This window comes from Jaculus jaculus, chromosome 1 (genome assembly GCF_020740685.1).
Source record: "Jaculus jaculus isolate mJacJac1 chromosome 1, mJacJac1.mat.Y.cur, whole genome shotgun sequence".
NCBI classification, from domain to species: domain Eukaryota; kingdom Metazoa; phylum Chordata; class Mammalia; order Rodentia; family Dipodidae; genus Jaculus; species Jaculus jaculus.
In genome coordinates, this window is record NC_059102.1 from 44,878,838 (window position 1) to 44,904,578 (window position 25,741).

At 40.8% G+C, this 25,741-nt stretch overlaps 1 protein-coding gene across 1 annotated transcript in view; it reads right to left on the bottom strand.

The window, feature by feature from the left end:
- Positions 1-15,623, bottom strand: part of Rpp30 (ribonuclease P/MRP subunit p30) — a 29,746-nt gene extending 14,123 nt beyond the window's left edge. The window contains exons 1-5 of the mRNA XM_004653207.3: positions 15,526-15,623; positions 13,128-13,183; positions 11,652-11,708; positions 11,267-11,341; positions 6,522-6,593 (exon numbers count right to left, since the gene is read on the bottom strand). Coding sequence (XP_004653264.1) covers positions 6,522-6,593; positions 11,267-11,341; positions 11,652-11,708; positions 13,128-13,183; positions 15,526-15,607 — 342 coding nt within the window. The 5' untranslated portion in view covers positions 15,608-15,623. The remainder of the gene's footprint in view (positions 1-6,521; positions 6,594-11,266; positions 11,342-11,651; positions 11,709-13,127; positions 13,184-15,525) is intronic.
- Positions 15,624-25,741: the final 10,118 nt, after the last annotated feature.

Consider the following 25,741-nt stretch of genomic DNA (forward strand, 5'->3'; position numbering starts at 1 on the left):
CCCGTGATCAGAGGCTGCCTGGCTTCAAGACAATCACAGTAACTTAGTGAGCCTGGGAAGCAATACTCTTGGCAGTAACACCTGCCTCCCCAGCAGCCATCAAAAATTCAAATATGCAAGGTGGGTGTAGTGGTGCACACCTTTAATCCCAGCACTTGGGAGGTAAAGGTAAGAGAATCACTGTGAGTTTGAGGCCACGTGAGACTACATAGTGAATTCCAGGTCAGCCTGGCCTAGTGTGAGACCCTACCTTGAAAAACCAAAAAAACTAAACAACAAAAATTCACTAAATCTGTATATTGCCTTTGGTAGGATTGCCATTTTCACAATGTTAATTTTGCCTATCCAGGAGCATGGGAGGTCTTTCCATTTTCTCAAGTCCTCCTCAATTTCTTTTTTGCGTGTTTTTATGTTTTCGTTGTATAGATCTTTCACTTCCTTGGTTAACACTATTCCAAGGTATTTTATTTTTTTGTTGCTATTGAAAATGGGACCATGTCCCTTATTTCTTTCTCTGCATCTTTGTCATTTGCATATAGAAAGGCTACCGATTTCTGTGCATTGATTTTGTATCCTGATACTTTGCTGAAGGACTTAATCACCTTCAAGAGTTTTGGGATGAAGGCTCTCAGGTCTCTTACATATAGAATCATGTTGTCTGCAAACACAACTAACTTAACTTCTTCCTTTCCAAATTGCATCCCTTTTCTTTCTTTCTCCTATCTTTACTGCTTGAGCTAGGACTTCCAGAACTACATTGAAGAACAGAGGTGAAAGGGGACACTCCTGTCCTGTTCTGATCTCAATGGGAATTCCTTCCTCCCCATTATGTATTATTTGGGCTTTAGGAGCTTTGTATATAGCCTTTATTGTGTTAAGATATAAACTGACCATGCCAATTCTCTCCAATGTTTTGATAAGTGATGTTGTATTTTGTCAAAGGCCTTTTCTGCAACTATCAAAATGATCATGTGGTTTTTGTGTCTAACCTTGTTTATATGGTGTATCACACTGACAGATTTCCATATGTTCAAACACCCCCGCGTTCCTGGGATGAATCCCACCTGATCAAGGTGGATAATGCTTTCGATGTGTTGTTGGATTCGGTTTGCAAGGATTTTGTTCAGGATCTTTGCATCTAAGTTCATCAGGAAAATAGGCCTGTAGTTTTCTTTTCTTGTGGCATCTCTGCCTGGTTTTGGCATTAGGGTGATACTAGCTTCATAGAAGGAGTTGGGGAGCTTTCCCTGTTCTCCAATTGTGTGGCACAGTTTGAGAAAGATTGGTTTGAGTTCTTCCATTAAGGTTTGATAGAATTCAGCTGAGAAGCCATCTGGTCCTGGACTCTTCTTTTGGGGGACGTTTTTTTATTACCTTTCAAATCTCAATGAGTGTGATAGGTTTGTTCAGGAGATTAATCTGCTTTGAGTTTAGCTTTGGTAGATGGTATGTATCCAGGAATTTATCCATCTCCTCCACATTATCCCGTTTTGTGGAGTAGAGGTTTTTTGAAATAAGTCCTGACAATTCTCCCAATTTCACTTATGTCTGTTGTGATTTCTCCTTTTTCATTTTGAATTTTGTTAATTTGAAGCATCTTTTTCTTTTTGCTTGATCAAATTGGTCATCAGTTTGTCAATCTTGTTGATTTTTTTCAAAGAACCAGCTCTTTGTTTCGTCAATTTTCTTAATTGTTTTCTTAGTTTCCAATTCATTAATTTCTGTTCTGATCTTAATTATTTCTTTCTGTCTGGGGATTTTTTGGGTTGGATTTTTCTTGCTTTTCCAGTGCCTTTAGGTGGATGGTTAAGTTACTGATTTGGGATCTCTCTGTCTTTGTTATGAAGGCATTTAGTGCTATGAATTTCCCCCGAGGACCACCTTCATTGTGTCTCATAAGTTTTGGTACCATGTGTTCTCATTGTCAGTCATTTCTAGAAATTTCACAATTTCACTTTTTATTTCATCCACTACCCATTTATTTAAAAATGTGCTATCCAGTTTCCAGGAGCTGATGGGATTCTTGGTGGGTCTTCTGTTGTTAATTTCTAACAATATAGCACTGTGATCTGATATCATGCAGGGAATGATGTCTGCTGAGAAGGTATAGCCTGTGGATTTGGGATGGAATGTTCTGTAGATGTCCTTTAGATCTAACTGTTCTATGGTTTTGTTGACCTCTCTTCCCTATTGAGTTTTTGTGAGACAAACATACAATAAGCCAAGCCAATACATTACCCACAGAATGGGAGAAAATATTTGCTGGATATCCAAGTGGCAGAGGCCTAATCTCTAGAATCTACAAAGAACTCAAAAACCTAAACAATAAAAAGTCAAACAACCCACTCACAAAATGGGGCAAAGAATTGGACAGGCAGTTCTCAGAGAAAGAAATAGAAAGGGCAAATACCTAAGAAAATGTTTCTCATCCCTAATCATCAGTGAAATGCAAATTAAAACAACTGAGATTCCACCTTACCCCAACCTTAAAAAAATCAAATGAAAATAAATGTTGGCAGGGATGTGGAGAAATAGGAACCCTCATCCACTGTTGGTGGGAATGTAAGATGGTACAACCACTTTGGAAAGCAATATGGAGACTCCTAAAAAATCTGACTATAGAGTTACCAACATATCTAGTTATTCCCTTACTGGGCATGTACCCTAAAAGCTCCAAGCCTCAGTCCACAGAGATTTGCTCAACCATGTGTATAGCTGCTCAATTCATAATAGCTTAGAGATGGAATCAACCCAGATGTCCATCATTAGATGAATGGATAACTAAGATGTGGTATAACTACATGATGGAATTCTACACAGCAGTGACAAAAAATGACACAATGAAATCTGAAGAAAAATGGTTGAACCTGGAACAGATCATTCTCAGTGAACTCACCCAATCACAGAAAGATAATTGCCACATAGTCTCACTCTTTTTTTTTTTTTTTTTTTTTTTGGTTTTTCAAGGTAGGGTCTCACTCAGGTCCAGGCTAGTCTCACTCTTAAACTGATTCTACCCAAGTTGCCGACATACCTAGCAAGCATCTTGAGGATCGGACAATAGGGCAGGTGGGGAGGGAGGGGAGGGCAGAGGAGTGGGTGGGAGACACAAATCTGGACCCAAGCGACAATGGTATTATAAAATTCTACATCCTAAAAGACAGACCAAATGGTTGAACCTGCACTACACCCTTAGAAGGAACACCTGAGTCACAAGGCCCTGAAGAGGGTACGATGAAGACTGAACTTAATCTTCTATTGCTTCTCTCTCAACTCTTTAATATTACTTATCTTTTTCTTCCTTCTCTTCATGGGCACTGACCTGTAAGCCCCAGTACCAGCAGGTGGCTATCATCCACAATGAGCTTTTGATCAGACAGACCTACAAGGTTTCCTAAAAGAATGAGAGATTTCTGTCAGAGTACTTGATGACCCAAAGGTTAGTGGTAAGATCCTCCTGCTGAAGATACCATATGCTGTTGGCATGCAACAAGACTGATATGGCTGGAAGCTAGAAGAGAGTCAGTCCCCAGACAGTCAGCATGTCTAGTGCCAGAAGGTGCTAAATGGGCAACTGGGGGGGAAATGACCAATATCTATCCAAGCAACTCATGGTCTAACCCAATTAGCAGCAAATAACCTGTTGTGATGCTCACACAAGTGCAACAGTGGCACACAGCCTTTGTGGGAAACCAACTGCTCTTGATTTGACTAACTGATCCAATCAGTGGAACGGAACCCATAGCTGGAGATGGAAAACAAGTCAGAACCATATCCAAAAATGAGCCCGCTCTCCATTATCAAGCTACCATCAATCGTGGGCCATAAGAGGGCCTACACCTATTAAGTTCTCTCTAAAAAATAATGGTTATTCCATGTATCTGGTGCTAACTTTACTCTCCATCATAGAATCTGCTTCTCTTTTTTAGATAGACACAGATCCTAAGGAGAGAACCATCCCATCATACCTCAAAAGGGCCCCAGCTGAAAGTAAGAATAATTGGTGAAACAAGCAAGGGTGCTGTTTTCGTGGTTAAGTTGGTACCAGCACAAGGGCGAAGAAGATCGACACAGACAACAATCAACTCCTACAAAAGCAAATATCCAGAGACACAGAGGCTCCCAAGACCTCATCACTGGAGCAGACCTAAAATGAACCCAACATGGCTCAAGGAAATTTGCAGAAGAGGGGGCTAAAAGAATGTCAGAGCCACATGTATATGCCTGTGTGCACTTATGCATATGTGTACCTTTAAGATTCCCTTTAGAGACTGTAGACTAGCATATCTACAGGAATACTTGTTAGAATCCTGGATCATCAATTTAACAAAGCAAAAAAAAACATTTATGGAACACAACTAGCTGCAACACACTGCTTCCATGTGATGTGATCCCAAACCATGACATACTTAGAAAAGCTTTAAAATTAAAAGTGTCCTTTTAAATTTTTTCTCTAGGATACAGGAAGATCTCTAACTTCAAGTCTTAAAGAACAGGTAAGATTTAGACAAAGAGGAAGATTTTACAACCTAAAAATCGGTTCTCATGTAACTTTTTGAAAAGCAGTCAATTTTCAAAAATACTTTGTGAATTATCTGTAGATTTCTCCCATCTTCCAAAATATTGCTGGCTGCTCTAACCATAATCTTCAAATATGTGCTTTTAGGAAATTCAAATCTGAATAGTTTGAGGAAAACCAGCTGAAATATACGTAAGATAAAACTTAGGTGAACATGTACTACATTCTCATCTAAAAGCCCTATATCTCCTACATACTTGCTGGGTGATTTCTAGAAATCATTTAAGTCTCAGCTTTCTCCTCCATAAAATAGGAATATTAATAAATATTTATCCTGATTACCACAGAATTGCTATGCAAGTTAAAGGAAAAAAATATGTAGAAATCTTTGGCCAGACACAGTGGCATATGTCTAATTCCAGCTCCTTAAGAGAGATGGAGGCAAAAGAATCTGAAGTTCAAGGCTAGCAAGACCCTACATCAAAATGCACAGAGGACAAGATGGGGACATAGCTCAGTAGTAAGTACTCGCCTGGCCTGTGCAAGGTCCTTGGTTCAGATCTCGGTGCTTCCAACAAACAAACAAACAAACAAAGCAAGCCTTTGGAAGGTTATACAAGTACATGTTTTCTAGCCAAAATGTCATTTGAGTGCTTCTCCTACCATCATCTGCAAATGGTTATGTAATATAAGTTATATTACCTTCCAAATTAATCCTGATAGCAGGTGTAAACAATAAACATGCTATATAACCAACTTTTAGTCTATGTGATGAGTGAATTATTATCATTTAATAATAAAACTGTTAGGATTGTTAACAAATTTGGAAATGCCCATGGTCCTCTTTGTCTTGAACACCACTGCATCCAACACTTAATCAGACAGATTGACACACTCAACTACAACTAGACCAAACCTTCCAGAGGCGAGGGCAGAATGAGCAATTGTAAAAAGTCCCACAGTCCTTTGATGAGTATGAACTATTTGCTCTACTCATTCCTTTAACAAAAACAAAACACGAGAGAATTGTAATTGTGCATTTCATAAAGGAAGCCAGAAAAAGAAAGAAGGGACAGGCATTCTGGAGAATTTGTGGTCTTTACCTTTGTTTAACTAATAACTGATAGTGCGCCTTAAGGACTGTATACATAAGCCTCCTTAGTCAATGGCTCCATCTACTGGGTAAACTTAGAAAAACACCTTTACAGTTTTAGAACAGATTTTGCTCTATAAAGAACTGAGGTAAAATTAAACCATCTATGACCAGCATTTTCTTCCCTGTAATATCCTTTTGGAAGACATACTTTTGGAAGGTGGATCTATTTTGAGCCTAAAGATAACTTCCATAACTCTATTTAAAAGCAGCTATTCCTCATTTGATCATAGTAAACTATACTCCTAAAAAGCTATTCACAACTTTTTGCTGTTTCCCTTTATCATAACCATTTAAATGCCCAAGGCATTCTGTCTTGAGTAGACAAAATAAGTATGCATGCTAAATTCCTGCATTTCCTGGAAAAGCAATGGAATTGTCAATTTGAAAAGTAAAAAGGAATCCAATGCACACAGGCTCTCAGGAAAACAGGAAATGGGATCACAGCAGATAGTTTATTCTGAAAACTTTCTGGAAGGCTGAAGGCAGACATATGCACTGGCATACAGATGGGCTCCATCTTGGAGCAGGAGCCTGTCCTTTTCTTCCCTCACAGGTGGGAACAGGTAAGGGCAGAAACTGAAGAGATTTTAGAGCAGGAAGGGATGGATCAACACTTATCTGAGAGAAGTTCTAAGTGAATGAAGCAGATAAACAAACAGGAGAAATGTCTACCAGGATAGATAAAAACAAAATCATATACCACTTAAATATATCCCAAGACATTCCAAAACTCCAAATGTAAATGAAACTCTTTCAAGTTTCCAATGGGGAGAACAGGGCACCTACAATAACACAACATCAGAATTACATACATTAAATACAAAAGCCCTCTTATTTGATACTTACATGAAAAAGTTTTTCTGTCTTTGGAAAAACTGCAACAATATCATATAGGCGGACCCTTGAAGAGGTTGCTCTCTAGTAACAGAAAATGAATGTGAGACAATGACAAAAATACAAACACAGAATTCTGCTCAGTGACTTAGCCAATCTAAACACTCTAACCAGACATGACTTCCTTTGTTTTCTTTTCCTAAAGTCTCACTCTATCCCAGGTCCATCTGGAAATCACTCTCAGCTCAGGCTGGCCTTGAACTCACAGTGATTCTCTTCATTTGTCTTCTGGGTGCTAAGATTATAATCATGAGCCATCAAGCCCATCACCCTTTTCCTTTCTAAGCTTTACTTACTTCATCACTTTATCTCACACACTTATCAGAAAGCCTCTCAACAGTACATATTATGGTAGGTCAGTTTATAGTAAGTCAGCTTATGACAAAATTGAACAAGCAACTGTATTTATTGAAAATATTTTCAGCTGAATGTAATTCAATCCATTGTAATGCAGTGTTTATATCTTTTAAGTATATATAGAAAAGTTGAAAATAAAAATCCTTTGTTACTAAGTCAAAAAAAGAAGTCTGACTTAAGCACTTGCTTGCAAAGCCTAATGGCTTGAGTGCAACTCCCTAGTGCTCATGCAAAGCCAGATGCACAAAGTGGTGCATACATCTGGAGTTTGTTTGCAGTGGCAAAACGACCTGATGCACCCATTCTCTCTCTCTGCTTGCAAGTAAATAAATAAAAGTATTTTTAACAAAGAATTCCTGAGTAAGATATCACATAAAAATAGCTAGGGTGCCAAGACTAATATGTTAACAAAGCAACTGGTATAAAAGTTATATACACAAAGGGGTGCACCACCACACTTGGTTAACATTTTGTTGTTGTTGTTGTTCTTGCTAATTTAAAAAAGAGCTAAACCTTTGGCTGGGAATAGAGTTACCTGTGTGGAGTCCCGGCTTGTCAGAGGACTGCACAAAAGGATAAGGTCCAGGAGTTCAAGAGTCTCGCTCTAGTCCAGACTGACCTGGAATTCACTATGAAGTCTTTGGGTGGCCTCAAACTCACAGTGATCCTCCTACCTCTGCTTCCCAGGTGCTGGGATTAAAGGCATGTGCCACCATGCCTGGGTGAACTGAGTTATTAACAAGACATAAATCTTTGGCTAAAGAAGGCTTCAATTTTCAGATGGTGACAACTTCTGGAATGATCCAAAGGCACCATAGTGCTGAGAAGTGACAGAGGAGTGCTCAGCACTGAAACATCTCTATCCCACCTTCCAAGGCTCAGGGTACATTGTGGAAGAGGTGGCAAAAAGAATGAAAGAAGCAAAGGAAGGGTAGGACTCCTTACAATGTGCTCCTCCAGACACAAAATAGTCTTGATCCATGATCTCACAGTGCCTGGTACAACCTAAGTAAGACCATCATAATAGGAGGAAAAGAAGATGACATCAAAATAAGACTGACTGAGAAGGAGAGGGGATCTGGTGGAAAATGGAGCTGTGAAGGGGAAAGTAGGGGAAGGGGAGGGAATAATCATGGTTTATTGTCTATAATCATGGAAACTGTCAATAATAATTGAAAAGAAAGAAAGAAAGAAGGAAAGAAAGAAAGGAAGAGAAGTTATAGACAACTATTCACTGTCTAGTTATATGCTTGTAGTTCTGAGGAGAAGACAGGAGTGGAGATTCCTTAAAATTTTCTCTGAAATGAACTTTAATTTCATTTTTTCTTTTCTTTTTCTTTTAGGTAACTCCAACAGACTGGCCTTTTTTTTTTTTTAAATGCAAAAGCACACGTAAGAGAATTGGTGCAGCAGGGCTTCCAGCCACTGTGATTGAACTCTAGACACGTGTGTCATCTTCTGTGCAGGTGCAACCTTGCATGCCCGTGTCACCTTGTGTGCCTGCTTTACCTGGGACATGGAGAGTCAAATATGACTCCTTAGGCTTCACAGGCAAGTGCATTAACTGCTAACCCATCTCTGCAGCCCTCCTGTGTTTCAATCACACTCTCTTCCATATTTCCAAGGGAAAACGGCAATTTGTTTTAATAGTCACAACCAATCACTCCAGTACTGACATAACAGAGTAGCCCTCCTTCCTACTTTTGTTATATTTTAACACATGCCAAATATTGTTTAAGATACATTTTTTAAAAATTAAACATGGTTCTTAATTTTACAAACTTATTTACCAAGTGTTAACAGAGCACTCCCTATATGCTGAGCATACAAAATCATTACAGTATATATCTGCTCTCAATGGCTTAGTGGAATTAAGCCACTTTTTTTTTCATTTTTGTAAGACAAAAATACATGAGACTAAGTTTCGTGCATTCAATGCAATGTATATATAATTGTGATGCAATTAAGTTCACAATGAGAATACTGCTAAGTACAAAATAAAATGCTAGATGCACAGGAAAATGCTTGAGTCCTAGGATTGAGTATATGGGTAATAGTTATTGTTTACAAATGAGAACCTCAGACAATATTGAATGAGTTTGTCTGTGAAGACTGGAAAATATGTTCCAAGTATATGATCTTTGAATAATGAGACAATGTGCAATATTTTTTTCTCTGCCTGTTGGCATCTTGATTTTCACAACTCTTTGTTTTATGGAAGATGGGGCATCATAATAAAAGTTGGAGACAGGTTCAAGAGAAGCAGCCATTGCCTTGCTTCAGCAGGTAAGTGGGTTCGTGGACAAATCTATGCTGAGATTGGTGAGCCTTGGTCTTCTCAGCTCCATGCATGCTTACCTGGGCCCAGACAGCCGGAACAGCCTTAGACTGTACAAAATTTGGCTTTTCAAAAGTTCTTTAGCAATGCTAGTTCTTATAAAGTGGGCCAGTCTGTCCCTGACCACTTGTTTTATGATAGAGATGTCTGTTCTACGGATCTTGCTTTCTCGCTTCCCACTTGATCTTTCTATCAAAAGGCAAACTTAAATCTCTCCCATCTAACAAATAAAATTTTATAGCAAGTTTTGTTTACCAACCATCTTGTGCTCTCTATACTCTCTATACTCCTTTGGGGCCAGATTTCTCCAAGTGCAGGAGAAGTCTGCAGTGCCCATTCACCCATCTGCAGCACGGCCACAGGAACATCAGCTAATGATTTTCTCATCAGTAAGCACAAGACTTACTTCTCAAGTCTCCTTCTCCAGCCTCATTGCACAGATGCACGGATACTACTGACCTTTCCTTCCTCCTTCCCGTTTTCTCTCTTGTCCTCTGAGGGCGGCCCCTCCTTGGCTCCAATACTCACTCGTGCTCTCTCTACTCTACCACCAAATGGGGAAGTTCCTCAAAACTGTCCTAGATCTGCTCTTGCCACATGGCACTCCAAGCAGGGAGTTTCACCTATTCCTGTGATTGCAGTCACTCTACAGTGACCAAAACTGCATTTTAATTCTCATTCTTCTGCATTGTTTCAATCGCTCATCTAGTAGGGCCCATTGGAATTTTTAAAACCACCACCATATCCCCAACATAACATCCTCAAACATGTCTTTATTTTTTTTTAAGTTTATTATTTATTTATTTGACAGAGGAAGAGGGAGAGACAGAATGGGTAAGGGCACAACAGAGCCTCCAGCCAATGTGAACAAACTCCAGATACATGTGCCCCTTGTGCATTTGGCTAATGTGGGTCCTGGGGAATTGAACCTAGGTCCTTTGGCTTTGTAGGCAAACATCTTAACTGCTAAGCCATCCTTCCAGCCCCTGCCTTTTTTAATGACCCCTATCATCTACCTAACCAGGCTCCTCAGGCCACACAGGGAATCATCATCCTATAATTATCACCCAATCCACTCAATCCTTCCACAAGCTTCTCAAATCTCTTTCACCTTCTCTAATCCAATCTTTGTAAAGTAAATCTCTTGATCTTAATCCTTATCTAAGCCTTCCTCACTAAACTCATCCTAGATAGCCAGCTCCTAGGCTAATCTAAAATGGTATCATTTCATTTCCCAGAGCACACCATTTTCACTGGCTTTAGGAACTTTGGTGAATTCTCCATCTATAGAAACTTTCTTTCCCACTAGTCACCTATATGACACTGATTCTTTGGCACCAGCTGGAACAGAAACTTATTCACATTGCACACTCTCAAAACATCTTTTACTTGTCACTTCTCCCTTTTTAAACTTTTTTTTTTCAAATATATTTTGTTTATTTATTTGAGATAGAGAAAGACAGAGAGAGAGAGAATGGGCATGACAGGGCCTCCAGCCACTGCAAACGAACTCCAGATTCCAGACGCATGCACCTCTTTGTACATGTGGCTTACGTGTGTCCTGGAAAATCGAACAAGGATCCTTCAGCTTTGCAGGCAAACACCTTAACTGCTAAGCCACCCCTCCAGGACCCTTTTTACACTTGTAATTATTATTTGTTTACTGCCTGCCTTGACAATTAAACTATTAAGTTCTACAGTTCAAGAACTATGTTACTATTATTCACAGCAATATACCAGCTCCTGCCTTTGTCTGCCTCAGGTGATTTCAATGAAGAGTTGACAGAGAATTCTTTAATTGTGGTGTTGGTATACATGTGCCTTGAGTAGAAAAGACATATATTATCCTGTGTGAACTTTACAAATAGGGAGAACAGGCAGGTGTCATAGATTGGAGGGATGCAAAGAGGTAGAAGAATGGGGTAAGACAAAATGCAATAATGTTTAACATTAATTAATGCACTTCAGAAGGACAAAAGGAAAAGAAAAATAATGCACTTACCAAAACATTGCAGTGGGACGGATCTGTAACTATAATCGTCAATCGAGTTAAAATTTTAATCGGTCTTGATTTTCCCTATAAAAAATATTTTATCAAGAAGTATAAGACACAACTGGGTGATTTTCCTAAAAGGAGCAGTGAAGATAATAAATAAAGCCTACCTTATAATGCAGCAAGAGGAAAGGCAATGCATGTATATTAAACTTCAATGATGAGATAAATAAAAAGCCATGGGATGTCAGGAAGGAAGACCACTAACATGTACTGAACTGACAGTAAGAGAGTGTTTTACAGAAAGCTGAGCCTTGCTGGAAAGGTGAGACCTCAAAGAGAAGGCAGGCACACTTGAATAGGTATTACAGTGCTTAAACACTAAAACACCTACCTGTACAACTGGTAAAGTTGTGAAGAGTTCAGAAACAGCTATTGGTTTTTCAATTTCCTTAAAAATAAAAAAAAAAAAAAGATAAGCAGTCAATCTAGACTATACATGTTTAAGATATGAGGCATAATAAATAACTTCAGGACTTTTCAGGCAAAACAAACTTGTTTTTTAAAGAAAGCTAATTTCTGGTTTCTAGTTTCTCAAAAGGACTATATGCCCTCCCCCTCTTTGCAAGAAAGGAAACTCAGGCTAGAGAGATGGCTTAGGGGTTAAGGCGCTTGCCTGTGCAGTCTAAGGACCCAGGTTCGATCCTTTCTGCAGTGGCTGGAGACCCTGGCATGCCCATTCTTTCTCTCTATATATATCTGCTTCTTTCTCTCCCTCTCTCTTTCTCTCTCTCATAAATAATTTAAAATTTAAAAATAAAACTAAGGAGCAGAGAAGCAGTTAAGAACATCAGTGAATAAGAGAGATAAATAATTTGGGGGACAGAAATAGTCTATAAAATAAAGTTGCTGGCCTAAAAAGAAATATACATATTTGCTAGTCTATTTAAAGGGAAATTAGTTAATGAGTCCAAAATAGAGATAAAGTCAAATATTGAAGTTACAGTTCGGTTAATGACAAGCACTTGTAAACATCTTTGAAACTAACTTAGTTAATATTAACTAAAATGCTTGCTGGGTGTGGTGGATCACATATTTAACCCCAGAACTGAAGTAGAAGGATCCCATGGGCTGGGATTAAAGGCATAAATTTAGGCCCACCTGGGCTACAGAGTGAGTTCCAGGTCAGCCTGGGTGTAACAAAAAATAACATATATATATTTGGGGTCTGGGAATATTGCTCAGTAGGTTGAGCCCTTGCAGTACATATAAGAAGCCCTGGGTTCCATCCTCAGCATGGCATACGTGACAAGCACTTGTAATCCTAGCATTCAGGAGGTGGAGACAAGAGGATAGGAAATTCAAGGTCATCCTTGGCAACATAGCAAGTTTGAGGCCACCGTGGTTATGTCTATGAGGATGGTTTCCTGAAAGGTTTGACTGAGTGGGGAGACCCACCATGAACATGGGCAGCACCATGCCATGACCTGGAGTCTAGAACTGAACAAAAAGAAGAAAATGAGCTGAAGACCAGCACTCTGTGCTCTCTGCTTCCTCACCGCAGATGCAATGTGATCATCTGCTTCATGCTCATGTTAACAAATGCCTTGAGTTCTCCAACACGGTGGACTTTACTCTCAAACTGTGAGCCAAAATAAACCCTCCCTCCCTCCCTTCCTTCCTTCTATTTCCTCTCTTCTCCTTTCTTTCCTTCCTTCCTTAAATTGCTTTTGTCAGGTATGTAGTCGTAGCAACTAGAAAAGTAACTAAGACAATATTCATTTCTAGCTTTCATATTTCCAAGGCAATTGAAAGTATTTATAAATACTTAATATTCATTGACTTATTAAGTTCAAAAATTTTATTTTACCTGTTTCTTTTCCTTAAAGTCAACAACATGATTGATGGCAACAACTGAATATCCAACTGAAAAGAAAAATACAACATTTCTTTTAATATTCTCTTTCCTGTACAATAAGGCCATCCTGATCTTAGATTCAAGACTGAGATGTGGCTGCGTATGTACGTCAGAGTTACAGTGCTTGCCCAGAATGCACAGGCCCTGGGTTCCACCCCCATTACTGGAAAGAAGAGTAGGAGGCAATTTAGCAAAGACTTTATAGGGAGATTCTGTCTGCTTTCAAATCTTAGCACTGCCATTTACAGTTACTTCATGTTAGGTCACAGGATCTTCATATGCCAAATGTTTACAAAACCAGGTACTTAATGCTTGCCTTGAGAATTACATGAAATAATATATGTGTTTAGAACAGTGTAGGCATATAATTAGGTCATGATTCATTATTAGCACAACACTAAGGTCTCATAACTTTGTGCTTCTGCTTGCCAAACAGCCTTCTCTTTCATGCCCCTTTGTTCAGTTTTTAGCCCAGCAAGTTTCTACCTTTGTTTCTCTTATTATCAGTTATTTCCTCTGGAGGGACCTTTCTATTTCCTCTTTCTTAAGGAGCCATGAAGTGGTGACTCCCTCACACCACTGCTGTCTTTTTAGTTGCCCTCCATCAGAAGACCCTTTGAGGAATTCTTGGAGGCCAGGGGATTGCATAATCATCATCATCACCATCATTATTATCACTATCAAAGTTTGTAATGTTTTGAGATATGGCCTATCAAAAATATATCTAAGCAACCCTCATTTTAAAAAAATTTAAATTATTACATTGATGAAAGTACAGAGCCAAGGAAAGGCACCCATGTGGCTAGAGATCCCACATAGAGGGCCTGGAAAAACCATGGAAAGAAAAAGAGAGAAAAGAAAGTTCAAGAAGCTCCTGCCATATAGGAAGCTGGAGGAAATAAGTCCTTACCTGGAGGGTAAGGACTAGGGGCACTCCCCTCGGCTCAATCTGGCTGGGCCTGATTCAAGTCCAGGCCCAGCAGAGGGAAAACTCACCCACACCTGAAGTTCCCAAGTGGCCAGAAACTAAGCAACTCTTATCTTAAAGTAACTTACATACCAATAAAATGAAAGGATATTAATATTAAAAGAATGCATGCTAATGTCAAACTAGTGGTTCCCTTCTATCAGTTTCTCCAGCCACATCTTTCCTTCTTCCATAAAGTACTGAGCATCCATTACTTGGCAGGCCCTGTGCCAGGTGCAGGTATCCCAGATGATGAGTGCCGGTTATATGCAAACACTCCCTCATTCATATAAGAAACTGCAGTATTTTTGGATTGGAAGGTAGGAGGAAGAGTGTGCTGGATTCACTCCCTCAGTGTATACCCAAGGAAGACTGTATTTCATAAAGGGGGCAGGAGGAAACAGGGATTAATTTCAAGGAGGTGGTCGTTTCTAGCACCACCTATAAAAGTATCAGTAATCACTGACAATGAGCTGAGCTCGTCTCTGAGTAACAGATGTTGCTGTATCATTAATTCATCCCTCCACTGGCCTGCTTGGATAGACAGAATTCATGACTATCTTGGATTAAAAAGGTCTTAGGCTGCAGAGATGGCTTAGCGGTTAAGCGCTTGCCTGTGAAGCCTAAGGACCCCGGTTCGTAGCTCGATTCCCCAGGACCCACGTTAGCCAGATGGGGCGCACGCGTCTGGAGTTCATTTGCAGTGGCTGGAGGCCCTGGCACGTCCATTCTTTCTCTCTCGCTGCCTCTTTCTCTCTCTCTGCCTCCGTCTCTCTCTGCCTCTGTCTCTCTCTGCCTCTTTCTCTGTCTGTCACTCTCAAATAAATAAACAAAAGAAAATTAAAAAAAAAGAAAGGTCTCATCTCTCAGGCTTTCACTTCCTTGGATACAAACACAAATAACATTCTAATATTCTGGCCACGCTGCCTCCGGTCCAGAACGTCCCCTGCCTCTTCTTACCCTCCCTCTAGTTTTCCTTCAAGACTTAACGCCGCCCCCACAGCCTCCCCATTTTCTGGGCTTCCTCGTATGTGCCCCAGCTTGCCGGGCTTGCCCAGATGTTGTCGTGCGTGTCAGGAAAGACAGGTACGAAAATCACTGGCTTGGGGCTATTCTACGCCTACAGTCTTGACCCGGCTTCTGTCGTCCATCAGCTGCAAGCCCCTACGCCAACCCTGCGCCTCTGTTCCCCTCGCTGCACGACAGACAGACGCAGCAGGACCAAGTCACAGCTCCCCAGAACCTCTGCGTTTCCCGCGCCAGTGACCCGAGCATCCCACCGCTGCCACCGAAGGGAATCAGGATCGGGGCCCGGGAGAACTGTCAGGAGAAGCCCGAGGGTCGGAGGGGCAGGGCTGCGGCCGCGAAGGCAGCCTGACTCACGGTGAGCGGCGGTCTCCACCAGTCCGCGCAGAGCCTTCAAATCCGAACCCGCTCTCAAGTCCAAATCTGCAAACACCGCCATGCTGACGTCCCGAGAGCACTCGCGCGCACCAGTCTGCGCAGCCGCGGGTCCGCCCCTGGGGCATGCTGGGAGTTGTAGGCCACCCCTCGTGTATGCTGGGAGTTGTGGTTTTTCCTGCGCGGTCCTCCAGTCGCTCCCGTTGAGTAAAGTCAGTATGTTCAAATCCCTAGACTTTAGTCCTTTGTTGTCCATGAGAGTGCTTAGTTCCTCTATAGGGATTTAAATCTCCCACGATTCCACTTATATTTTAATGCAGAAAGTGGCTCATTGGAAATGCATCTACCGAGTGCCTGTCATGAAGCCACATGTCTAAGGGCTGGACAGGCTAAAGAGCGCGGGGGCGGAGTGGTTTCTTTCCTTTCTCCGTGGTGGCGCACGACTTTACTCCCAGCACTCGGGAGGCAGAGGTTGGAGGATCCCTGGGAGTTCGAGGCCACCTTGAGACTAATAGCAAATTCCTGGTCAGTCTGGACTAGAGTGAGACCTAGAGTGAGACCCTATCTTTAAAAAAAATTAAAATTAAAATATGCTTACTGGGGGAGAGAGAAAGATGCAAAGAGAGAGGGAGGGAGAGGGAGGGAGGGATCCTGAGAGTTCAACCGAGGACAGTCGGAGAAAAAAGGGTGTTTTACTAGGTAGGAACTGGCAGGTTAGGAGTCCTGTGTTATGGCTAAGGTCGTGGAGCAGCCAGCATCTTCAACCACAAGATGGCAGGTCTCTGTCAGAGATGAACAGTTAGAGACAACTTGGTTTAGCCAAAGACATGCAAAACTAAAACGTCTTATTTTTTCACAAGAAATAGACAAGGTCGCGTGAACCCCATTCATTTGAAGTTTCTACTTTTATGAGCGTTCTTGAAGCCAGAAAGTTCAACTACAATGGTGGAACTACTAAAATAGGCCAGGCCCCTTCCTCTTCTACCAATTCTTAGTTGACCAGTGTGAGGATCCCGTATGCATTACCAACGAGCAGCTCCAGCCTCTTGCCGCTCACGAATGTGCCGTCAGCTGCGCAGACACGTCTATGGCTAAATAAAAAGGGTCCACTAATTAGGACTTCGTCCATCAGGACAACACCATTACACATTCTTCCCCATCTGGGGACAAAACTGTGAGTAATGTTCCTTAAAATTTTTATTGGTTTTGGGGCTGGAGAGATGGCTTTCTGGTAAGCGCTTGGCTGTGAAGCCTAAGGACTCAGGTTCAAGGCTCCGTTCCCCAGGACCCGCGTTAATCAGATGCACAAGGGGGAGCATGCGTCTGGAGTTCATTTGCAGTGGCTGAAGGCCCTGGCACGCCCATTCTCTCTATCTATCTGCCTCTTTCTCTCTCTGTCTGTCACTCTCAAATAAATAAATGAATAAATTTAAAAAAAAATTTATTGGTTCTGATTCTCTTACTGAATTTATTTACTTAATACTTATTTTGAGACAGGTTCTTTCTATATATATCCTAGGCTGTTTGGACCCTCCATGCTCTGGCTTAGCCCCCTCGAGTGCTGAAATTACAGTTAGGTACTACCACACCCACTTTGGGTTAACTTTAGTAAGGAAGAAATATTAGACCTTTTTCAGCATCTGCTACTTCCCAGATAAAATCAAAGCAAAACACAAATCCTCTGCAAATAGAAAAAGGTTACATAAAACAAACCTGATGATTTTCATCAGAAAATGCACTGCACATTTTTTCAATAAGGAGGCATCTTTGCCTATGATGAGAAAATATAGATTAGCCAAAATATGCCTAATATGCAGAGAAAGTGATTAAGATAAAAATCCACTGATGCTAACATGAGGCAAGGTAGGCTTATTTCTTTAAAAGTCATAGTGTTGTTGCTATGGGATTGCACCCTTTAGGATTTCCACTCCCTGAACCTAGGTGAAGATGAGGAGTAATAGCAAGAAATAAAATGAATAGATACAAATCATATAGCACTATTCTGAGGGCCAGCCAATCCACCTATACTTATTTATGTAGTTTACTATTTTTTTAAAAACAGATAAGTACTAGCTTTTAAACTTCACCATCCACATTTTAAGTTGACCAATCTAAGGCTTAGATAACATAGTGGTGGAATTACATGTGGATCATCAAAGCAAGCAGAGAAAATAGGACAACTGGTTAGGGAGAGAACAGGAAAAAGAAAAGAGAAAGGAGGACAAGAGGAAAAGAAAGAGGAAGTAGGAAGGGAGAAAGATAAAAAGTTTTAGGAGAGGGAGGAATGGAAAGAGGGAAGAAAATGGGGCTAGGGGAAGTAAGCAAGGATAAAAGGTCAAATGTGGCTGAGGCAACAAGGCCTGTAGTTTGAAGAATACCCTGGAAATATCTGTAATATCTGACACATAACTACTGTAAAATTGCTACAACTATGCTTTATTCACTATCCAAATTTAATTCTCACAAGCAGCCAACAGGAGGAATCTTGCTACTCTTGTTATCCTGGGCTCAGAGGGGATGGATATTGGATTCTTTCTTCTTCCATGGGACAACCTAGAAGGTGGGATTTTTACCCAGAATAGCCTGTGGATGTATTCCCAAAGACCTCTGACTTCCTTGGATTTGTTCATTCATGGTGTTGTAGTAGGCCTTACCTTCCTGGGATGAACTTCCAAACCAGGCACAATTGATGGCAAGAATGGGATTTATTGAAGTTTACAGATTCAGAGGAATTACATAATGGGAGAAGAAGTTGGCCCTTTTTCACAGGTCCATGCATAGAGAAATAGCACCACCAGCACCAGAAGCAAGCACATCCCAGGAACCCCCAGGCAGAGCACAAGCACTCTGCATACCTTAGGCTGAATTCAGATGAGCCCCCAGTAATACCTTAGAGCTGGACCCTAGGATCCTCCCACAGTGACACCTCCTCCAACTAGGTGGCTTACAAGCTTTCATAAACTCCTGAATTTATTGTGGAATATCCATTGAAACTAGCACACATTGTATGTACTTGATTGGTGTTTTAGACTTAAGTCACTTTCCCTTGGTTCATTCTTCCTGGGAAAGACAGGAAATAGTCCACTGGCCCATATTTTCTTGAAGATTAAGGGTAAGAGAAACCAGTCAAGAAAGCAATAATATGATTTTCCCAGTTGTACTGGGAATACTTGCTGGCTCTTCACTTCCAAATTGTACATGGTGGGGGGTTATTTGTAAGATTTGGAGAAGAGGAAGTTTGATTTCTTGGAAGAGGTTATGCTTGAGTTAAATTTTTTTGTTTTGTTTTGTTTTTCGAGGTAGGGTTTCACTCTAGCCCAGGCTGACCTGGAATTCATTATGAAGTCTCAGGGTGGCCTTGAACTCACCGTGATCCTCTTACCTCTGCCTCCCGAGTGCTGGGATTAAAGGCGTGCACCACCATGCTCTGCTTTTTTTATTTTTAATTTTTTTTCAAGGCATGTTTGTGTCACTTTAATGCCTCTCCCAATTATTCGCATCAAGTCCAGCGGGACTCTACATGCAATGAAATGTTTCTCACGGTATCGGGCGCCCAGTGTGCACAGCACAGACATCATATTATGGATTGACAAATGTATAAAACTACAGACGGGCTCTGACAATAGCTGCAAATACAGAAACCTCAAACCCATCAAGGCAACATGAACACATTACAGTATTTCAAAGGTACAATTGTGTCCCTAGACCATTGAGTGTGATTTGAGACAGGGTTCCAGGTATCCCAGGCTGGCTACGTATAGGCAGGTGGCCAAGGAGGACCATGGTCTTAGGGAGTGGGACATGTGAGCTCTGAGCCAAGACATGATGCCTCCATCTGGGTATGGTGGCTCACACCTGCCATTCCACCACTCAGAAGACTGAGGCAGGAGGATCACTAATTGGATGTCAGCCTGGGATACAATACAGCATATAAGCTTGTGCCCCTCACCCCGACAAAGAAAACCCAGAAAGGGTGTCCATTGTGGTGGCTCACATCTATAATCCCAGGCCAAGGCTGCAGGATCGCTAGTTGTAGACCTGTTGCCTGATTGGTGGACAGAATAATTTTTTTTTTATTTAGTTATTTGAGAGCAAGAGACAGAAGGAGGGAAAGAGAGGAAAAGAATGGGCACACCAGGGCTTCCAGCCACTGCAAACGAACTCCAGACACGTGCGCCCCCTTGTACATCTGGCTAACGTGGGTCCTGGGGAATCAAGCCTCAAACGATGGTCCTTAGGCTTTGCGGGCCAGCACTTAACTGCTAAGCCATTTCTCCAGCCCCACGCCCAGCTTTTTTGAGTTAAATTTTTATGTATAGAGATGAGGAGTACCATGATGTAGAAATTTAGGGTATATCAAGAGCTAGCACAAAATTAGATGGTTTTTAGTAAAAAGTTATTGATTGAATAAATAAATGAATCCATAGGCTCTTGTACAACTTCTTGCTTATGTCAAAATAAACATAAGAAGCAGTATTGAGATATTAATGACATGGGCAGAAATTAACTCAACTATGCCCATGGTCCACTGGTATTATATAACAATTCAAACAGAACCCAGTTCTCTCTTACATCAAGAAAGATTGGGAAAAATGGTGTCCTTTCTCCAAGAGGGCAGTACATTTGTACTGTTCACTACATAGTTGGGATGTTTGTGCAGTGAACCATCTGCCTCATCTTTCCCAGACACCCTGATAAAGCCAGTGGAAAGACCCACGCCTAAGCCCAAGCCTAAACCCAGCACTCTAGTGAGACTCTAGAGCATTATTCAGGCATAATTCCTCCTTTATCTTTTTCTTTCTTGTCTTCCCCCAGTGCTGTTTTCTAGACCTATGTTTCTATCAAAAGCTGAAAAATGAAATGCAGATGAAAATCTGTTATAAAAAATTAGCATGAGGCTTGAGCTGCAGGAAAAGCTAGGTGAGGGGATTTTCCATTCACACTGGAGCTCTCCACAAACTCAAGAAATGTGAAGGGAGAACGGCAGTGAGGAACGGAGCAGATCACAAGGTAGAAGAATGCGTGGAACAGCGGGCAAACTAGAGCAACATCGGCTTCCTCCCCTCCCCCACCACCAGTGCCCAGCCTTCAGGAGCAGAGCAGCAGTCCAGGGACCCAGCCACGCCTACTTGAACTGACAGAGCACCAAAAAGGGACCCAATCAAGAGCACAGCTGAGACCAAAATCATCCCAAAAGGCAACTGGGATTACACCAGGTCAGTACCTGCCTAATAAACCTGGTATATATGCCTGAACCAGAAATGCTAATTGCACCTTCCATATCAGGATAAATTATCTGTTAAATTGGATGGATGGTCAAATTTGCCATTCTTAAATAAGCTGTATTTGGGACTTGTTATTTGTTGCTTCTTGAATTATAGTGGCTTTGTTTACTCTTCTGTTATACATTAGAGAAGGGTCTCAACTGGTCACAAGATAACCTGGAACCCTCTACAGTCCAGAAATCTTAACTGCCTTGTCAGGATGAAGGGAGTGGGTGAGGCACCACACAGCCTAAGGGACAGACAGAGGATCTGGTTGTCATAATACCTACTCTTGGATAAATAATCTGTACTGTTTTTCATTGAAAGTGTACATTGTTTAGTTAAATTTTAGAATCTGCCTATATTTTGTTCCTCTTAGCCTACTTGAATACTTTCATAGCAGGCACACCCAACACCTAGAGTCACTTTTGTAGATACCCTGAATGTCTTCAGAACCACACCTAGCGCCTTAAGCTCCTACCCTGAAGATATATAACATCAGATTGATTGATACATCTCATAATACCCAGCTAATTGGAAAATCCCATCATTAAATAATCCAAGATGCAAAAATATATACATTATAATACAATAAACACCAAAACTCAAGACAATATAAATCCACCAAAAAGTATTAATGCATCAGAAATGACCTCTAGTGAGAATGAGTTAGAGGAAATGCCTGAGAAAGATTTCAAAAGAATGATTATAAATATGTTCAAAGAACTCAAAGAAGAAATCAAAGGAAGCAAAGAAGACACAGGACCAGTTTAATGAAATAAAGAGGTCAATACTAGACATAAATAAGGAAACAGAAATAATAAAGAAAAATCAGTTAGAATTACTGGCAATAAAGAACACAGTTAATGAAATAAATAAATAAACAAAAAACTCTGTAGAAAAAAACTCTGTAGAATGGATGAAGGAGAGGGCAGAATATCTAAGCTAGAAGACCAGGTGGCAGATCTAATACAGTCCAACAAAGAGAAAGACAAACTTATGGAAAAGTATAAGTGGGGATTTCAAGATATTTGGGACACTATGAAAAGATCAAACATAAGAATTCAGGACATAGTAGGAGAATTCCACTCCAAAGGCATAGTTGGCATCTTCAACAAAATCATAGAAGAAAACTTCCCCCAAATTGGGAAAGAGGTGCCAATGCAGATACAGGAATACCACCCAGACAAAACCTGGAAAGAACCTCTCTCCTTGCCATATTATCATTAAACTACCAAACATGCAAACCAAAGAAAAAACATTGAATGCAGTCAGAGAGAAAAACCAAGTTACCTCAAAGGCAAGCCTATCAGGATTACAGCAGGTTACTCAACACAAACTTTAAAAGCCAGAAGGCCATAGAGTGATGTATTCCAAATTCTGAAAGATAACAACTGTCAACCAAGGTTACTTTTATCCTGCAAAGCTATCCATTCAAATAGACGGAGAAATAAGGAAATTTCATGACAAAAGTAGGTTAAAGGAGTATTTGAAGACAAAACCAGTTCTACAGAAAATACTTGAAAAAATCCTCCATGCTGAAGAAAAAGAAAAGCACACATATAAGGAACCAGGAAAAACCAAACAGTACTCAAATACTAGTTAACACAAGAGAGCAAAGGTAAAACCAGAAGAACTACAAAAAAAAAATGGCAAAAATGAATACACACCTTTCAATAATATATCTTAATATCAATGGCCTCATTGCCCCAACGAAAAGACATAGGTTTGCAGACTGGGTTAAAAAGCAGGATCCTTCAATTTGTTGCCTCCAAGAAACCCACCTTTCTACAAAGGATGGACACTATCTTAGGGTGAAAGGTTGGAAAACAGTGTTTCAAGTAAATGGACCTAGAAAACAAGCAGTAGTTGTTATCCTAATATATGACAAGATAGACTTCAGTCCAACATTAGTTAAGAAAGATAAGGCAGGCCATTTTATATTGATTAAAGGAACCCTCCAGTAGGAGGACATTACAATCCTAAGCATATATGCACCTAAATGGGGGCCCCCAAATTCATCAAACAAATGCTATTAGAACTAAGGTCACAGATAACACCAAACACAGTGGTGGTGGGTGACAATGGAACACTCAGGAGCCGTAGATTGTTGCTAGAAAATTTTCAGTGACAGGGATGGAATACCTTCCTGTGAGTTGTTGGTTATGGAGGTCTGCCCCCAAAACATTATAGGCCATTGCTGAGGCCTTTGGTTTCCCACAGGAATAGATGGTAAGACCCTATTGCTGAAGACTCCACATACTTGGGCTGCAAGGCCACTGAGAAATCCTGCTGGAACTGAACTGATAATGTCCTCCATGTAGACCAGTTGACAGAAAGCTGGAAGAAGCCATTCTACATGCAGTTCAATGGGAGAAAGAGATACCACCAGTGAAGATACTCAACAGTGGACACTGCAAGCCTTTAATTTTCCAGCCAGGCCAAATGAACCAAGGTGTGCAATAGTGGCATGTCTATCATGGTGGAAACCAACTGCCCTCCAATTGGACTGGAGGCCCACTACAAGGGAGGGAATACATCCCTGATACTGAAAACTTAAAACAAGGGTAGTCATGAGCCCTAGGGGTGTAACATCTGCTGATGTCTGGATAAGTGTATATACTATGCTTATCAAACTGCCCAGTAAGCACTTCTCTTAATATTCATACCCTTATATTAATGCTACTCTCACTTTGGGTAGAGAATCTTCTCTTTTCAGATGGCAGTGACCTTGGGATGACTCATAAGGTGTCATGGTGCTGGAAAGAAGTGACTAGAGTACTGAGTAACATCTTGATCACACCTTCCAAGGCTCAGGGTCTAATGCGGAAGATGTGGTGAAAAGAATCTAAGAGCCAAAGGAAGAGTAGGACTCCTTACAATGTTCTCCCTCCAGAAAAAATTGGCCTTGGTATCCATGACCTCATAGTTCCTGACACTACCTTCACAAGACCATTATAAGAGGAGGGAAAGATCATGACATCAAAATAAAAGAGAGACTGATTGAGATGGGGCAGGGATATGATGGAGAATGGAATTTCAAAGGGGAAAAGAGGGGAGGGAGGGTATTACCATAATGCATATTTTTATAATCATGGAAAATGTTTAAATATTTGAGAAAAAAATAAAATAAAATTAAATTAAAAAATAAAAATAAAATAAAGAATGAACTGCATACTTGAAAAAAATTAGCATGATGTTATGGTTTGAATACGAAATGTCTCCCATAGGCTAATGTTTTGAATGCTTAGTCCCCAGCTGGTGGTACTGCTTTGGGAAATTGTGAAACTTTGGAAGGTGAGGTCTAGATAGAGGAAATAGATCACTAGGAGCATGACTTTAAAGGTTTTTCTAGCTTCTAGTCCCCCTTCCCTCCTTTCTCTCTCTCTCTCTCTCTCTCTCTCTCTCTCTCTCTCTTATCTTTGAAGTAAAGCATATAGTTAACCCAGGGACCCAGGACACCTGTCCTTGAAAAAATAAATTCTACTCCTTTCAGGTAGATGAACATCAAGAAACTCTTCCTATGGATGATTTGTGTTCAGTGCACATCCTGGTAGAAAGATATAAGAAAAGCCAGTTTAGACTAATGTTGGGCACAAGTACAGTGAGGGCCAGTATGTCCTGAAAGTGACCTGTCAGGAAAAAGCCCTATTTATATTCTCATGCTTATATATAATGGAGTGGTGAAAATTACTGGATGTATGGCCCATGCCCACCAAGATCATCCAAAATTATATGCTAGCCCATCTATAAGTCATGGTAAGGGTCCACTCTATTCCTGTCTCTGTGAATTGACTCCTCATTCATTGTGAAGCATCCCAGAAAAGAGCTTGAGGTGCTTGAGCCGCATACTTGGGTGGACCCATTCCCATTCTGTTGATTGCAATCTATGTTTTCATTTTCACTTTTCCCCCTTATTTTTGTTTTCTTTTGGACATTTCATACATGTAATTAATATGTTTTAGTCATATTCACTCCCAGTACTTTTACCCTATTTCCCTATTTCTCCTGATAAGGCATTTCTTCTTTCCAATGGAAATCATCATCATCATCATATTAGTTATTTTTATTGTTATTTTGGTGACCCACCGAATTTAATTGGGTTGCTTCCAGGAAATGAGTAGGGGTTTATTTACTGGAGCATTGGAAACTTACAAGCTTATAGCACTAAAGAACATTACTCCCCCACCCCCAGCAACCATTAACTGCCCATAGCTCCTCAGGGAGGGCAGTACCTCAAGAGCCCTGCCCCATCCTTGATGGAAGGCTTTTGGGCCCAAGCTTGAGCAGGAAACCACAGCAGCTATGCACTCATGGCTCATGACTTATTTCCAGTGGAGTGCACCTCCAATACAATCAGAAAGCAGTTGGCTATCCCTGTCACAGTCACATCACTATTGCGCCAGTGCGCACATCTTGTCTGGCTGTTGGGTTGTTTATCATGCAGGGTCTGCAGCTGGGTAAGACTGTTGATGACTTTTCTCTCTCAGCAGCCTCCACAGCACCTTCTAGCACTATGAGATCTAGCCAGCAGGGAGGAAACTTCCAGCTCAGTTCTAGCTTGATTTTTCTGTGTCCTGCAACTGAAGCATGTGGTGTCTTCAGTAATAGAGAACTACCATCTAGTATTGGTGGCACCCAAGAGCACTGGCAATATTGTATATCATTTTGGGGTCACCTTTGCTTCTCACAACAACTCATAGTGAGGCATTTCACACTGGTCACTGGGATTTTCTTTCCATAACAAAAGGCTACTAGGAACAGCTTTACCCACTCACATCATGCATCTTCATTCAAACACTTTAAAAATTAATCAGCTTACAAAGGACTAAATGTCTATAAAACATTTTTCACACATATTTAGTTTTTAAAAATTTTTAAAATTATTTATTTATTTAAGAGTGACAGAGAAAGAGGCAGAGAGAGAGAATGGG